General features: G+C 50.1%; 1 protein-coding gene and 1 pseudogene across 1 annotated transcript; one reads left to right on the top strand and one right to left on the bottom strand.

Annotated features, from left to right (window-relative positions):
- Positions 1 to 3,747: 3,747 nt before the first annotated feature.
- On the bottom strand, positions 3,748 to 6,299 carry LOC115080521 (heat shock 70 kDa protein-like). The gene has a single exon (XM_029584725.1). It carries the CDS (start codon positions 5,860 to 5,862, stop codon positions 3,931 to 3,933), a length of 1,932 nt encoding a protein of 643 aa, XP_029440585.1. The 5' UTR covers positions 5,863 to 6,299; the 3' UTR covers positions 3,748 to 3,930.
- A 3,117-nt stretch (positions 6,300 to 9,416) lies between these two features.
- Positions 9,417 to 11,475, top strand: LOC115080310 (annotated as a pseudogene).
- The last annotated feature ends 5,528 nt before the right edge of the window (positions 11,476 to 17,003 follow it).

Genomic DNA, 17,003 nt, shown 5'->3' with positions numbered 1-17,003 from the left:
TCTAAACTTTGCACAGAGCATATTTATTTATTTGGAGACTTTTATATACCGAGGTATAGCAAGCTGCCTTCACTCCGGTTTACAGTTTAACAACTTATTACACATAATGGACAATATAACCGAGAATCTTATTAACTGAACGCATTAAACCATTCTATATATCTTAGCAGAGGAGGAAAAAGGTTTATTTCCTTGCCTTTTGTTACAAGCTCAGTATCTCATCTTAACTGCTTCAGTCTTTCAGCCAATGTCAAGCATAAACCCTTGGTGGCAGGTACAGCCACATGAGATAGCGGGAAAGAGAAGCTGATGGACCGTGGTCTTTCTTTAAGAGACTGATACCAGATCAGCCTTCAGTTTAATACCATGTAAACCATTTGGGGAAGCTCCCCAGAGGAGAGAGACCTTCCGTACACCGCCATGCTCAGCTCCACCATCAAGAGGAACTTCTTCATTTTCTTGATTTTTGTTTCCACACAATTTTGTGTTTGGGACAGGGTGCACCCTTTACAAACTGGTGACATTGGACTGGATCTGTTCCTTCCTCCCCTTTTTGAGTACTCAGGGGGTAAAAACAATTTTTGAACACTGTGTCCACTGTTTTCCCCCCAACCTTTTTCTATTAACATTCCTTATTATTATTTTTTTTACTATTCATATAAGTATGTTGTTGCCCTGGCTAACAGGCCATACCTAGTGTTATTTTTGCATTGCTTGATTTAAAATAAGAAAACTGCAAGTTTATATTATACTTCACTACTGTACTTTTCCCATTTAATGTTCTCGTTGGATTTATTGTCTTCTTACACAATAGAAACATAGAAACATAGAAATGACGGCAGAAGAAGACCGAATGGCCCATCCAGTCTGCCCAGCAAGCCTCACACATTTTTTCTCTCATTCTTATCTGTTACTCTTAGCTCCTTGTTCTATTCCCCTTCCACCCCCACCATTAATGTAGAGAGCAGTGATGGAGCTGCATGCAAGTGAAATATCTAGCTTGATTAGTTAGGGGTAGTAGGGGCAGTAACCGCCGTGATAAGCAAGCTACACCCATGCTTATTTGTTTTACCTAGACTATGTTGTACAGCTCTTGTTGGTTTTTTTTTTTTTTTTTTTTTCTTCTCCCCTGCTGTAGAAGCAGAGAGCCATGCTGGATATGCATTGAAAGTGAAGTATCAGGCACATTTGGTTGGGGTAGTAACCGCCGTAACAAGCCAGCTACTCCTCGCTTTGTGATTGCGAATCCTTTTTTTTCTTCACCCCTGTCGTAGTAAAAGGGTTAATTACTGTTTTATTCTGGTGTGATGATTTTATCTGGGTGCCGCAACTGAGAGATTGTTTGGGAAGGGCACAGAATTGTGGTATCGGGGTGACTGGGACCCTGTCTCATCCCCCACTCAGGCTATGAACCCAAAGATAAATCATTTAATAAACATAATTTCTCATGCTGTACACCTCACACCAAGCACAGGGGTAATTCATAGTCTGGACTAACGGGGAGGCCACACTAGGATAAGTTCTAGCCATTAAAAATCCCACGCTGGGTAGTGCTGTCACTGGTGCTTCCCTCCCCTAGGGAGTAGAGGGATGGCTCAGAGGTCTTCCACCCCCTGGTCCCAGGATTGGATATGTCCCTCTCCAAGGAAGCCAAGGTTTTCCCCAGAATGAAAATTCAAAAAGAAATCGAGGCAGGCCCTCTCAGACAGAGTGTACTGAAAGGAACCTCCTCTACCAAGGGCTAGCTATAAAGGAGCGCACCAAACTTGCTGATCAGTCACCTCCCTAAGTCCCCTGAGACAACCAATCACAGCCCTCCAGATTGGGAGGGGCTGAAACGAAATGGAAGTCTCACTGAGCTGTAAAGAAGAACTTGTTTCTTTCCCTAACCTTGTCTGCCACAGGCCTTTAGACCCCATTGCAACATGAACTTGAATTTCTGCCACTTTTCTGCTAAATGTTACGGTCTGAGCCATGAGCTGAAGATAGTATTATGTTAGCCTTTTGACTAAAACTGAGAACCTAAAATATAGGTAGGGCTTCTGCTTTTAGGTTTTAACCAATAAAGCCTGATAAAACTCCCCTTGATGCAAAAAAAATAATAAAATAGATGTTTATTAGATAAATGCTGGAGAAACACCACTTCCCCTAGTACTCGCTCACCCCCTCCTCTGGATCCTCCGCTTTGTTCTTGTGCCTTTTCCATGCTAATGACTCCTTAGCTGCACCAACTCATGGATTTGATTCACCTAGAAAAGGTACCCAACAATAGGACCTGCGCCACAAAACCACTGACCAACGCTGAGTTCCGGTCCCCGCATAGAACCTCTCATTAGCTGGAAAATAAACCCCTACATTTACAATTTATCACCACCCAAAATCAGGAGACCCCAAATAAAGGGCAGGGCTGGCCAAAGCTGTCCTAGAGAGCCCACAGCCAAGCTGGGCTTTCAGGATACCCCCAATGAGTGGGCATGAGACAAATGAACTTATGCTGCGTTCCCAGTGTATGCACGGTTTTCTCATGCGCGATCAGTGTGGGAATCCTGAAAGCCCAATGTCCTCCAGCACAGGTGTGGGAAGCCCTGATACAGGGAGTTAATGCCTAGGCCCCCAGACTCCATGGGGAGCACGATTTCATTATGACTGTTGCCAAAGCTGGACGATTACTTCTTGGTAAATATAGTCTGTTTTTTCCAGGAATATCAGATTTGCATGCCCAGGGCTCTCGGCCGGCTTCATTTACTTCGAGACAGGCTGGTAAAGTGCATTTCTGAGTACTTGCTTGTACGAGTAACCCAAGCAGGATGCTCTGATGCCAATCAGCAAAGCAGCCCCCTCTCCCACAGCAGCTTAAGCAAGAGCTCGCAAAGCACTTCAGAAATGCTACCATGTCTTCCGCCGCAGTGAACCAAAACCTTACAGGATTTGTCCGTTCTGGAGAAGGCTGAATTTTCTGAGGCTTCTGCTACCGTTTATTGCACCTACATAAAAATAAGTGAGGCGATAGTAGATGAGCATTTGGGACCATATAAGCCCCTTCTTTAGATAAGCAAGCAAATGAGCAGCATCCTTGATAACTAAAGCAGTGGCCCAACTAGGCTTGGAAGTGCAGGGCTAAGATTATATTTGGATAAGTTTTATGTTGACTTCCTAAAAGACATTACAGTGCAACAAATGTAGAATTAATGGTTGGAACAATCTGCAATGGGCTGAGAAGTAGAGAACAGGGGGTTCAAATCCCGCCTTTGCCACTTTGTGAATCTGAACAAGTCATTGCCTCAGAGGCTAAGTAGGCTGTAAGCTCTTTGGGGCAGGGACTCAGGGTACCTCAATACTAATAATAGTGAACACCACCATGGACATACTTTGGACAGGTGGGGCTAAACATCCAAAATGACTTTAAGACTGCCATTTTATGCGTTCATAATGCTATAATTTCAATGAAGTGAACACAAGGTTAAAGTTTATCAAGATTTTTGAATTTATTCTAGTTATATTTCAGTACTTGATAATGTAGCACAGGTTTCAGGTCTATTATAAGCATTTCATTTCAAGGCATCAATAAGCAAAAAGAAACAATGCAATGAAATACAAATCCAATTTTATTAAATGTGTTCAAATTACCAGCTGTGAGCATCTATGGAAAAATACATTCAGCAAATATATACAGGTGGAAAACTCTCTACGATGTTACAATGGAACACAAGCCAAGTAACATCTATATAAAAATTCACCATAAGAAAATATCAGAACATTCCTTTATTACTTACATGTATATCGCACGAATACAGATTACCAGTAGTAAAATGAGACTATAACCATATCGTTTGGGAATTATACCTAAAGCCTGCCATTAATGTGCACAAATGAACTTCACTTGATAACCCATCTAAAAATCATATCTTGTAACCATCCATCATGGTCTATTTAATCCACTTCTTCAATGGTGGGACCGGTGCTAGATGTTCGCCGGCAAGGCTGGCCCCTAGGGCAAGCTCCCGGCATGCCACCCTGGTAGAGTTTGGTGATGATGGGCTTACACACCTTCTCCAGTTCCTTCTGCTGGTGTTCGTACTCCTCCTTCTCAGCCAGCTGGTTGTTCTCAAGCCACGAGATGGTCTGGTTGCATTTCTCCATGATGCTCTTTTTCTCCTCTTCGCTGATCTTGTCCTTCAGGTTCTCGTCCTCCACTGTGCTCTTCACATTGAAGGTATAGGACTCCAGGGAATTCTTGGCAGAGATTCTCTCCCGTTGGGCATCATCATCAGCTTTGTATTTCTCTGCATCCTGCACCATCTTCTCAATCTCTTCTTTACTCAGTCGTCCCTTATCATTGGTGATGGTGATTTTGTTCTGTTTGCCTGTGCTCTTCTCCACAGCAGAGACATTCAAGATGCCATTAGCATCAATGTCAAAAGTGACTTCGATCTGCGGCACACCACGAGGGGCAGGCGGGATTCCAGACAACTCAAACTTGCCCAATAAGTTGTTGTCCTTGGTCATGGCTCTTTCACCTTCATAAACCTGGATTAGAACACCGGGCTGATTATCTGAATAGGTGCTGAAGATCTGAGTTTGTTTAGTTGGGATGGTAGTATTGCGTTTGATGAGGGTGGTCATTACCTTTCCTGCTGTCTCCAGGCCTAGAGACAATGGAGCCACATCTAGAAGAAGCAGATCCTGTACATTTTCAGACTTGTCCCCCATCAGGATAGCTCCTTGCACTGCTGCACCATAGGCCACGGCCTCATCCGGGTTGATGCTCTTGTTCAGCTCTCGGCCATGAAAGAAATCCTGCAGTAGCTTCTGGATTTTGGGGATACGGGTGGATCCCCCGACCAACACAATTTCATGGATCTGAGCCTTGTCCATCTTAGTATCTCTCAAGGCTTTCTCCACGGGCTCCAGGGTTCCTCTGAAGAGGTCAGCACACAGTTCCTCAAAGCGAGCCCTGGTGATTGAGGTGTAGAAGTCAATGCCTTCATACAAGGAGTCCATCTCAATAGTGGCCTGGGTGCTGGATGACAGTGTCCTCTTGGCTCTTTCACAGGCTGTCCTCAGCCTTCTGACTGCCCTCTTGTTCTGGCTAATATCTTTTTTGTACTTTCTCTTGAACTCCTCCATGAAGTGGCTCACCATGCGATTATCAAAGTCTTCTCCTCCCAGGTGAGTGTCTCCTGCAGTGGCTTTTACCTCAAAGATCCCATCATCGATGGTCAAGATTGAGACATCAAAAGTACCCCCACCCAAGTCAAAGATGAGGACATTGCGCTCTCCTTGGCCACTTTTGTCTAGGCCATAGGCAATGGCAGCTGCGGTGGGTTCATTGATGATTCTTAGCACATTCAGTCCAGCAATCACCCCAGCATCTTTGGTGGCCTGGCGCTGGGAGTCGTTGAAATAAGCCGGCACCGTGATGACAGCATTGGTGACTGGGCGCCCCAGATAAGCCTCTGAAATTTCTTTCATCTTGATCAGCACCATGGAGGAAACCTCTTCTGGATAGAAGCTCTTCGACTCCCCTTTATAGTCCACTTTCACCTTGGGCTTCCCCCCATCACTCACAACCCGGAAGGGCCAATGCTTCATATCTGACTGCACCACGGGGTCATCAAACTTCCTGCCGATGAGCCTCTTGGCATCGAAGACGGTGTTCTGGGGGTTCATGGCCACCTGGTTCTTGGCGGCGTCTCCAATCAGCCTCTCGGTATCCGTGAAGGCCACGTAGCTGGGGGTGGTCCTGTTGCCCTGGTCGTTGGCGATGATCTCCACCTTGCCGTGCTGGAACACCCCCACGCAGGAGTAAGTGGTGCCCAGGTCGATGCCAATGGCCACTCCTTTGGGGACAGGAGCCGACATTTCAGCCCTTGGCTAGAGGCTGGCTCTGGTCTCCGGCAGACGGCGACTTGGCTCGGCTTTAGCGGTTGTCTCACTTCTGGTTCTCCGTATTCGGTTGTCCGCTGCGTTTGGTTAGTTCTGCTCTGCTCTGCGGGGGGGCTGGAAGCTTCACCTGGCGGGATCTGACTTCGGGAGCTCCACCGGTTTACAGGTTTAAGGCGCCGCCGGCTCGACCTTCCAAAGCCGCGCCAGAAGCAGGGGGCGGAGCACTGCTGCGATAACACCGCCCCTCCATGGAGGACTGGCCAATGAGGACACGTTCTGCTTCATGCGCTTGGAGCGCCCCCTCCCCGCCCCCCCCTCCTCGCAGGTCGTTCAGGAGAACATCGGCGCCCCGCGGCCAATGGGAGCAGGACGGAGGGAGCCAGCGACCCTTCCCCCCGCGGCTAAGTGCTGCGGTGCCGGCTGTGGGGGCCACCCGGGCTCAGCACGTGGTGAAGGAATAGGGAACGATTGTGGCGTCATCCTGACCTCAGGACCGGGGAGGGGGTGGGGGCTGTTAGTACCCAGCACCGCCACAGTTGGGGAGGAGGGACAGCCCCCCCCACCCCCCTCTATCGGCGCTGTTGGGAGAGGGGGCTCCCACGCTGCAGCCAGCTCCAGTACCATTGGGGGAGGGGCAGGAGGCAGGCATTGGGGAAGGGGGAGTTGCTGGTCTTCGGCTCCAGCACTGCTGGGGGGGGGGGGGGGGGGGCTGTTAGTGCCCTGCTTCACCACTATTGGGGAGGGGGCTTTGCCCCTGCATCACAGAGGTGAAGGAGTGGGTAAGGGGAGCTGTTAGTGGAACCCAAGCACTGCTAATTTGCCGATCTTGAGATCCTGGAAACGCAATAATGGGATTTTGGGACAGTGCTAAGTGAAAACTGTACTGTATTGCCCAGTAAAATGATAAAAAATAACAAAGCCAACAATATCAAATGTGTCAACGCGTTTACTGAAGTGTGGCAGTCTGCGGAACAAGCGGGTTCACATCAACTCGCACAAATACATAATTCAAATTGGTCCAGCACCCAGTTCAAAAAAAGGCATAACACGGGAGCAGGTAGTTTAATTTTTCCCTGCCAGCCCGGTCATATCTGACCATCGTATACATTTCTTTATGCCTTTTAAATGCTTGATGTGCACCACGTGCAAAAACTTGAACTAAAAAGGCTCAAAGGAGTCCTGCACACAACCCAGTCACTGTGCCCAGTCACTCAGATTCACAACCAGAGTCATTTGCCCAGCATTTACACAAGCCCGACATGGCACCACGTTTCGCTAGTCTGCTTCAGGGGCCAGAATTGCAAGAGCACCTGGCTCCACGGTTAATGAGGGTATATGGGTCGGATGAAGGACAAATCTTCAGCGAGCAGAGCGATTCTCTGTCCACTCTACTCGCTGAAGATAGACAGATAGAGATCTATCTGAGCAAGGGGCTTCGTTTGCCAAGCCTGCCAGTGTGATATGGGGGTGGGCAGGTGTGGGCACTTGCACCCTATCCTGCTTGTCCTCCCCCCCCCCATTGGTATTGGGGGTGCCAGTGTAAATGACGTGAATGAGGGAGTGGGGGAGGTGGGGGTGCATATTCCACCCAGGCTCATCTGCCTCTGGCGCCAAATGTTCATAGGTGCCGGAGGGTTGGCACCGCTGCACGCCAAAATCGAAGCCTGCTGCCTCTCATGGCACCCCCCCCCCCCCTCACCTCTATACTGTGGCCCGAGTCGGCAGCAAGCAGTTGTAGGCAATTCAGCATGGGGCCTCCTGCAGCCTGTGACAGGGTGAGCGCGGGAGGGTTGGCGGAGGTGAGAAAATAATATTCCAGCAGGGGAGACAGAGGGAGGAATTGTCCCCATCCCGGGGGGGAATACGGATCTACCCCTCCCCCCATTGCCTATAGGGGCTGACAATATAAATCCGACCCTGATGCCACCTGGTAATCTCCATGTTACCCCTTCCTCCCCCCTTGTGTGGGGAGTAGGGTGTGCCTGAGGTGGTGGTGCTGGTGTCTGGGATTTAGAGGGTGGAGAGGGGGGGTGTGTGTGTGTAGATGGATGGAGGGTGTTGTGGGGATGGGGATGCAGGGGCAGTTTCTGTGTGTGTGTGTGCAGGCTCCCCTCCCCCTCCTCCACTGTGTGTGTGTGTGGGAGGGGGTTGGTGGGGACTGTGAGGGTGAGTGGGATGTGTGGGTGTGGGCAGCATCTAACCCACTGCCACCCAAGTAAGTCCTTTTAGCCCCTGGAATGGAGGAAACATGATTTTTTTCCCCCTTACCCTGCTCTGGGTGCAGTGTTCCTTTGTCCCAATTCTTGTAATTAAAATAGGAGGAGGTGGCAGGGAGAGACTCATGAAGGTGGGCGTTACGTGCTCCCTCCACATTTCACCCACAGAAGGAACCCTATGCTCCAGGCGTGGGAGGGAACTCCGCTTCCCCCACTGTTCAGGAGTCTCCCCCACACTAGCAGGCAGCCAGCTAGTCCCCACCAGTCCCTGGCATCAAAAAGCTTGCAAAGCATTGCCCCATACAGTACTGCCCCTTCTGCCAGCCAGCCCCGGCCATGTCAGACCCTGAGAAGGGGGTCTAAACGTTAATTTATATTCCACCTTTTGGCACATCAAAGCGGATTCCATTCAGATACTATAGGTGTTTCTGGGCCAGCTAACAGAAAGGATGGCGTACAAGAGAATTAAATGCTGAAAGTAGCCTGTAGCAACAGTGACCATCCCCAGCTCCTGCAGGCAGCAGGGTGACCGCAGGGAGAAGGCAATCCCCTTTCATTGTATCTTGCAGACGCAGCCATCCCGATCCTCTGTTTCTTATTGCTTCACTATAGCCACTGGGTGGGGGGGCCGTACTAGATCTGGGCTGTAAGAACTGCCTTCCTCCCGGACACACCAATGCCTGACCCTCTGGGGACAGAGAGAATAAAATATCTCCCGAAAACCACCGTAACCCAAGGCCAATAAGGAACACTGGACCAGCGGGCGGGCCACAACTATGGACTGAAGGGCCGGTCTCCTTTCAGAAGAGCCCAGAAGCTTCCTGACATTTCTTTCACGAGGATGGAGTCATGTCAAGCCTTCTGCATCAGTGATTGGCTAAAGAGTACAGGCGCTTCTGGAACTTTCCAGAGGGGGGCTGGAGGAGGCTGCCTCAACTCAGCTCTGATTGGCCACACCGGCAGACCTTTGCCTGAATGCTCACAATGGTTACCAGGGTGTGCAGAGATGCTGTCCTCTGACTGACCCATCTCCTACCTGGATGCTTACTAGGATTCCGGCAGAGGGAGGAACCTGAAGCAGTGCTCCGCCTCTCTACTTGTGCTGCCGCTTTAGAAGGCCGAGTCAACACCATAAATAGCAGGGAACAGCAGGGGGAACCTGAAGTTGGAGCTGCTGCTAGAAAGTTTCCAGCTCATGCAGACCAGACCAGAGCCAGTCTTCTGTCAGGATACAACAGAGAGGAGAGCTGAGCAGGGAAGCAGCAACTAAAGCATCCAGAGCCAGACTCTATCCAGACACAGAGGAAAGCTGAGATGTCTGCATCCAAAGGCATGGCCATTGGCATCGATCTGGGCACCACCTATTCCTGCGTGGCAGTGTTCCAGCACGGCAAGGTAGAGATCATTGCCAACGACCAGGGCAATAGGACCACCCCCAGTTATGTGGCCTTCACGGACACCGAGAGGCTGATTGGAGACGCCGCCAAGAACCAAGAGGCCATGAACCCCCAGAACACCGTCTTCGATGCCAAGAGGCTTATCGGGAGGAAGTTCGAGGACCCTGTGGTGCAGTCGGATATGAAGCATTGGCCCTTCCGGGTTGTGAGTGATGAGGGTAAGCCCAAGGTGAAGGTGGACTATAAAGGGGAGACAAAGAGCTTCTCTCCCGAAGAGATTTCTTCCATGGTGTTGATCAAGATGAAGGAAACTGCAGAGGCTTACCTGGGGCACATGGTCACAAATGCAGTCATCACGGTGCCGGCTTATTTCAACGACTCCCAGCGCCAGGCCACCAAAGATGCTGGGGTGATTGCTGGACTGAACGTGCTAAGAATCATCAATGAACCCACCGCAGCTGCCATTGCCTACGGCCTAGACAAAAGTGAAAAAGGAGAGCGCAGTGTCCTCATCTTTGACTTGGGTGGGGGTACTTTTGATGTCTCAGTCTTGACCATCGATGATGGGATCTTTGAGGTAAAAGCCACTGCAGGAGACACTCACCTGGGAGGAGAAGACTTTGATAATTCCATGGTGAGCCACTTCATGGAGGAGTTCAAGAGAAAGTACAAAAAAGATATTAGCCAGAACAAAAGGGCGGTCAGAAGGCTGAGGACAGCCTGTGAAAGAGCCAAGAGGACACTGTCATCTAGCACCCAGGTCAGTATTGAGATTGACTCTCTGTATGAAGGCATTGACTTCTACACCTCAATCACCAGGGCTCGCTTTGAGGAACTGTGTGCTGACCTCTTCAGAGGAACCCTGGAGCCCGTGGAGAAAGCCTTGAGAGATACTAAGATGGACAAGGCTCAGATCCATGACATTGTGTTGGTCGGGGGATCCACCCGTATCCCCAAAATCCAGAAGCTACTGCAGGATTTCTTTCATGGCCGTGAGCTGAACAAGAGCATTAACCCGGATGAGGCCGTGGCCTATGGTGCAGCAGTGCAGGGAGCTATCCTGATGGGGAACAGGTCTGAAAATGTACAGGATCTGCTTCTTCTAGATGTGGCTCCATTGTCTCTTGGTCTGGAGACAGCAGGAGGGGTGATGACCACCCTCATCAAACGCAACTCTACCATCCCAACCAAGCAAACTCAGACCTTTAGCACCTATTCAGATAATCAGCCCGGTGTTCTAATCCAGGTTTATGAAGGTGAAAGAGCCATGACCAAGGACAACAACTTACTGGGCAAGTTTGAGTTGTCTGGAATCCCGCCTGCCCCTCGTGGTGTGCCACAGATCGAAGTCACCTTTGACATTGATGCCAATGGCATCCTGAACATCTCTGTTGTGGACAAAAGCGCAGGCAAGCAGAATAAAATCACCATCACCAACGACAAGGGACGATTGAGCAAACAAGAGATTGAGAAAATGGTGCAGGATGCAGAGAAGTACAAAGCTGACGATGACGCACAGAGGGAGAAAATCTCTGCCAAGAACTCCCTGGAGTCCTATGCCTTCAATATGAAGAACACAGTGGAGGACGAGAACCTGAAGGTCAAGATCAGCGAAGCGGAGAAAAAGAGCATCCTAGAGAAATGCAACCAGAACATCTCGTGGCTTGAGAACAACCAGCTGGCTGAGAAGGAGGAGTACGAACACCAGCAGAAGGAACTGGAGAAGGTGTGTAAGCCCATCGTCACCAAACTCTACCAGGGTGGCATGCCGGGGTCCAGCTGTGGGGCTCAGGCCCGCCAGTGTACCTTCAGCACCGACCCCACCATTGAGGAGGTGGATTAAACAGAGTGTAATGGACATCGAGAGAATTATTTCCACGGTCATAGAAGGAAGGGAAATGGACACACTGTTAAATCTGTTTGTAATGCAGCTTGTGTCAGAGGGTGAGAGACCACAAGATCTTACTCTAGAATGAAAAGCATTCATTTTCAGTTGTTAATGTGTATTTTATATTGTGTATTGGTTATTTTTATACAATTCCATTTTTTTCTGTTTGCTACCATGCCTGCCTTATCCATGGTAATCACTATATTTATTTTATTAAAAAAGACCTTAAACAGATAACAATCGCTTTTATTTTAAACGGAAGATATTCTTTTGTGGTTGAAAAAAACCAGTAAAAGATGATAGACATGCCCAGGTGTGTCTGAGAACTGACTGAATTGTTAATGGTTTTCTCAAGGGTTCAGTCAGGCTTTGGAACGCTGTTCGCTTCCAGGAGGTCAAGGAAACTATTTGTTCAGGGACAAAGTTTGCTTATACTGTGGTTTTTCATTACCACACGCTGTCTTGGAGCAAAGGTTTAAAAGGTCACTTCACCCTCAGTTGCCTCAGGGACAAAATGAGATTGTAAGCCCTGTGGGGAGAGGGAAATGTAATCCACTTTGAAGTGCTGAAAGGCGGCATATAAAAATCTGAAATAAATAAAATAAAGGTTGCCTTCATTTCTGGGGAGGCGCTGAGAAAGCTTTCTTTCCCCACACCAGAGAGAGCAGAGTTACTTACCTGTACCAGGTGTTCTCCTAGGACAGCAGGATGGTAGTCCTCACACATGGGTGACATCATCAGGATGGAGCCCAATCACGGAACACTTATGTCAAAGTTCCTGGAACTTTGATTGTGCACACTGAGCATGCCCGGCATGCCCTATACCGTGCATCCACACAGGGTTCCTCTTCAGTCTCGTAACAAAGAAGTATGATTACAATAAAAAACAGGAGAAACCCAACTCCCAGGGGAGGCGGGAGGGTTTCGTGAGGACTAACATCCTGCTGTCCTGGGAGAACACCTGGTACAGGTAAGCAACAAGCAGGATGGTAGTCCTCACACATGGGTGAATCCCTAGCTACAGGCTGCTCCCCAACACAAAAGGGGACCAACAAGCACCAACCAGGTGCCAACGGGCACAACAACCACAGTGCTGTTGGTAACAGAGGGGGAGAGAGCCTGAACCCAAACAATGGGTCCTAGGCAGGGAGAGTTGGGTTCCACACCTCAAAGAGATACCGAAGGACAGACTGGCCAAACCTATTGTCACGTCAACCACCCCTATCCAATCAGTAGTGCGATGTGAATGTGTGTAGAGAACTCCACGTCCACGTTGCTAGCAAGTGGGCCACAGATGCTGCCATGACACGGACAGAATGAGCCTTGACATGACCCCCAAGATGCACTCCCGCCTGGGCGTAACAGAAGGAGATGCAGTCTTCTAGCCAATTGGACAGTGTCTGTTTGGCAACGGTAACTCCCAACCTATTCCTGTCAAAAGAAATAAAAAGTTGGGTGGACTGTCTACGGGCTTCTGACCACTCCAGATAGAAGGCTAAGGCTCTCCTGCAGTCCAAACTGTGCAGGGCTCATTTGCCTTGGTGCAAACGGGGCCTGGGAAAGAATATTGGCAGGACGATGGACTGGTTAAGATGGAAGTCCGTCACCACCTTAGGCAGGAAGACCACCCTGTCATGATTAAAACTTGCTATAAGGTGGATAAGGCACTAAGGCCTGGAGCTTGCTGACCCTGCGTGCAGAAGTGACCGCCGCCAAAAATATGACCTTCCAGGTCAGGTACTTCACAGGTGCGCAGCGGCTCACAAGGAGTGCTCATCAATTGAGCTAACACCACGTTGAGGTGCCAAGACACAGCGGGAGGCTTCAGTTGAAGCAGGCTAAATATGAGAGAACAAATGCCTTTATTCGATACATTCCTGAGGGAAATGTTCCCAGGGAAACGGGGGGCTCTGGAAACTGCCCCGCCCCCACTCCCATCTGGACAAAATCCCCCCCATTCTGCGCCATGGCTAATTTTGCCTGCGTTGTTTGCAGGCATTCCTGGGGGTGGGGAGAGGGTCGGGCAGTTTTGTAGTCAAAATTACACGCACGGCTGCCGATGGAAAAAACGCGCGCACAGGTTCAGAGCTCTGCTGGGAACTTTTCTGGTGCCAATATTTTATTCTTTGTTTTAAAAGATGTATAACCCACACCCTCCAGAGCTCAAGAGGGTTTTGCTTTATTGGTGAAATCTCCTGGGTCAAAAAAAAAAGTAGCCGTGTGGTTAGCCCCGATGTGCGGTGTAGATTTTGCCCCTGCAGGCAGCACAGACCAGAGACGCGGCTGTGCACTTAGCAGGAACGTGCACACAAGTGGAATCAGCAGTCCAGGCAGGATACGTCCAGCCTCTCTCCCATTTCTGAAGTCTGCTTGTAGGCGAGTCACCCAGAGAAAGGAAATGATGCCGCCCCTCCCAGGCATATTCGCTTTCACCTTCAGGATCGCTGGGGCTGAATGTCCCTGGCTCTTGAGAAGCCACAAACCATGCAGACCCTCCTGCACCAGGTACGTGTGACTTCCCAGGAACACCTGGACTAAGTGATCCTTCTGTTACCAGAACTGCTGACTCCCAGTCTCGCTGATCTCTTCCGGGTCTGCCGGATGCTGAAATCCAGACTCGGGAGGGACATGGACGAGGACCCAATGAGATGGAGAAGGAATGGCATGGGAGGGCAATGCCCCACTCCCTCTACGGCCAATTCAAGCTTTCCCCCCTCTACCCTGCTTAAGCGTTATGGGATGGCTGAGAGCCCCTTGGAAAGTCACCCTGGCGCACATGCTGCGGGGGCGCAAAGCAGGGCTGGCTTTTGGAGTGTGCAAGCTGTGCAGCTGCACAGGGTGCCAAGCCCTGGGGGGGGCAGTGCCCCTCCTGATGCAGCCAGTGAGCCCCAGGAAGAGTTACGGTCCCACTTCTGATAAGGCCAGTGCGAACACCTCTCACCGCCCCTTTCCCTCATGGTCCCTGGGGCTGCCACCCCTACCTGCACTTCTATACACGGCTACCTACCGCTGGCACTTCTCTCCCATGCAGGAGAGAGAGAGAGAGAGATGTGGGTGGCAGGAAGCAGGCATCTAGAAGGGCTGGGCCCCCCCCCCCCCCCCCCATGCTGTTCTCCTGTGGGTAGGGGTGGCAGCAGCAACTGTGAGTGTCTGTTTAAATTGTAAACTGCCAGGCGGTAGAAGAAGGGTCGGGTGGCAGGGATAGGCCGCACGTGGTGGCCCTGCGTGAGGCTTGTATTTTTCCCCAGCAGGGGGCACCCATTTCCATTTTCACGCAGGGCGTCGGTTAACCTAGGGCTGGCCCTAGCACCAAGCACCTGCCCACTGTGTGGCTGCCTTGCGGCAGGGGGAAAGCACAGAGGCGATGATTTCAGAATGAACCCGCCAATGCCTCCTTGTTCTTCCTCCACCGGACTCCTGTCCCCACCTCACCCTGTCTGCGCTTACTGAGGGGGCAGGGGGCGCGTGGGAGTTTTCAAACACCATTGGGTTTTAAAGGCAAGTAGCCCTGTGCCCACATTAGAGAAAACTACGATAACTGAACATTAGGCAAGGATTCCTGCTGTTGCACTAAACGTGCAGGAGCGGAGCTGAAACCTCCAAACTGAGCATAGAACTGACAGGACCTCCGAGAGAAGGCAGTGACCACTGCTTCACTATTCCTGGTTCAACTCCATTTCAAATTTACAAAACGTCTTGAGATTCCCCAAGGCCTCATTGTCGTCTCTGTTGGCTTATTCTTGGTGAGCTTAGCTCTTTGGGGTGAGGACCGAGAGAGATTCCCTCAGTCGCTGCTGCAGTCAGGGGCCTGATCCGTGACCTGCTCTCAGCTCTTCTGGGTGAGGACTGAGACGCTGAGAGAGACTCCCTCGGCAGCTGCTGCAGTCAGGGGACTGCTCTGTGACTGGGGTGAGGACTGAGACGCTGAGAGAGACTTCCTCGGCAGCTGCTGCAGTCAGGAGCCTGATCCGTGACTGGGGTGAGGACTGAGACGCTGAGAGAGACTCCCTCGGCAGCTGCTGCAGTCAGGGGCCTGCTCTGTGACTGGGGTGAGGACTGAGACGCTGAGAGAGACTTCCTCGGCAGCTGCTGCAGTCAGGGGCCTGATCCGTGACTGGGGTGAGGACTGAGACGCTGAGAGAGACTCCCTCGGCAGCTGCTGCAGTCAGGGGCCTGATCTGTGACCTGCTCTCAGCTCTTCTGGGTGAGGACTGAGACACAGAGAGAGACTCCCTCGGCAGCTGCTCAGTCAGGGGCCTGATCTGTGACTGGGGTGAGGACTGAGACACTGCGAGAGTGACTCATTTGGGGCGGGCAGACTGCTTTCAGCTCTTTGAAGACTGAGAGTCTGCGAGATTCGCTCAGCTCCTGCTGCAGTTAGGTGCTGGTCTGTAATGTACGATTTCCAGGACCATTCTAGAGCACAAAGCATATGATTTTAAGGAATGAACATCTCATTATGCTTTCTGCTCCCTGCTGCAGTCTGGAAGGGACAGGCAAGTCCCTGGAGCAGTACAAATTTACAGTACATAACTGGATCAGGAAGATATTCCTCAGGTAGCACTATATTCCGAGCCCCCAGCTTCCTGTAGCAGCTCAAGGGTAAATTATGGTGCAAGAGTTTGAAAATTCAGTGCCAACGTTTCTCAAATTCTTTAGCAATTATCTTGCAAGTTTCCATAGATGTAAAGTGATATGCATATTAAATAATGCAAGTTTGTGTTGTACTTTATAAACATTTTATGATTCGGCCCATGTTGGGTTAATTTATTTGTTTTCGAAGGAAAAGGGAAGTTAGTGACCAGTGCTGGGAAGAGAGGAGGGGGATAGAGATGGAGAAGGGATCTCAGGTAGGAGGGGAAGAGGGAGAGGGGATCGAGGCACAGAGGGAGAAAGGATGGGAAGGGGAAAGACAGATTGGGGGAGGGGGATCCTGGACCAGAAAGAAGATCCGACATGAGGAGAGGGAAATCTACTTCCTGCTGAGACCAAGCTCTACTCTCACTCACTCCCTGCTCCTCTGATCCCCTCACACCCCCCCTCCAGTCATCTCACTCCACTTGCACCCACACCCACCAATCAGTTCAAAATGCAACATTCAGTCCCCACGGGCGGGCGCTATAGTACTGATGTTCTCTTATATCCCGGCCTCCAGGCTCTTCCAAAGCAAGGAACTACATCTGGGGCCCTTACTGCGGGGCCCTGTTAATAAGAGAACGCAGGACCAGACAAAGCGAGAGTGATGGCAGGGAATCTCCGTTAATGTCAGCAACGACAAATTGTCTGTATTCAGAGTTCAGATGTGGAGTGGAGTCACCCCATTTTCACAGTTACATTGTACTTCTACAGCATCTTCCTGGAACACAAGTTCAACCCAAAGCACACATCACCAAATATACAATAAACAATTACATTACAATAATCCAATTCATAAATGCAATAAAAGATAAAAACTACATAAAAAATAAATTAATACATTAGCAGCCTGCAGCTGCAGCTCCATCCACCACCACCTACTAGGGGATAGGCCACAGGTTAACTAATCAAATTATTTATGTAACTAAAGCAATTAACAAAACAAGCCACCTTAACAAAACTCATAAACGGCCTAAGCCC

This window comes from Rhinatrema bivittatum, chromosome 19 (assembly GCF_901001135.1).
Source record: "Rhinatrema bivittatum chromosome 19, aRhiBiv1.1, whole genome shotgun sequence".
Lineage (NCBI taxonomy): Eukaryota > Metazoa > Chordata > Amphibia > Gymnophiona > Rhinatrematidae > Rhinatrema > Rhinatrema bivittatum.
This window is presented reverse-complemented; position numbering and strand designations above follow the sequence as displayed.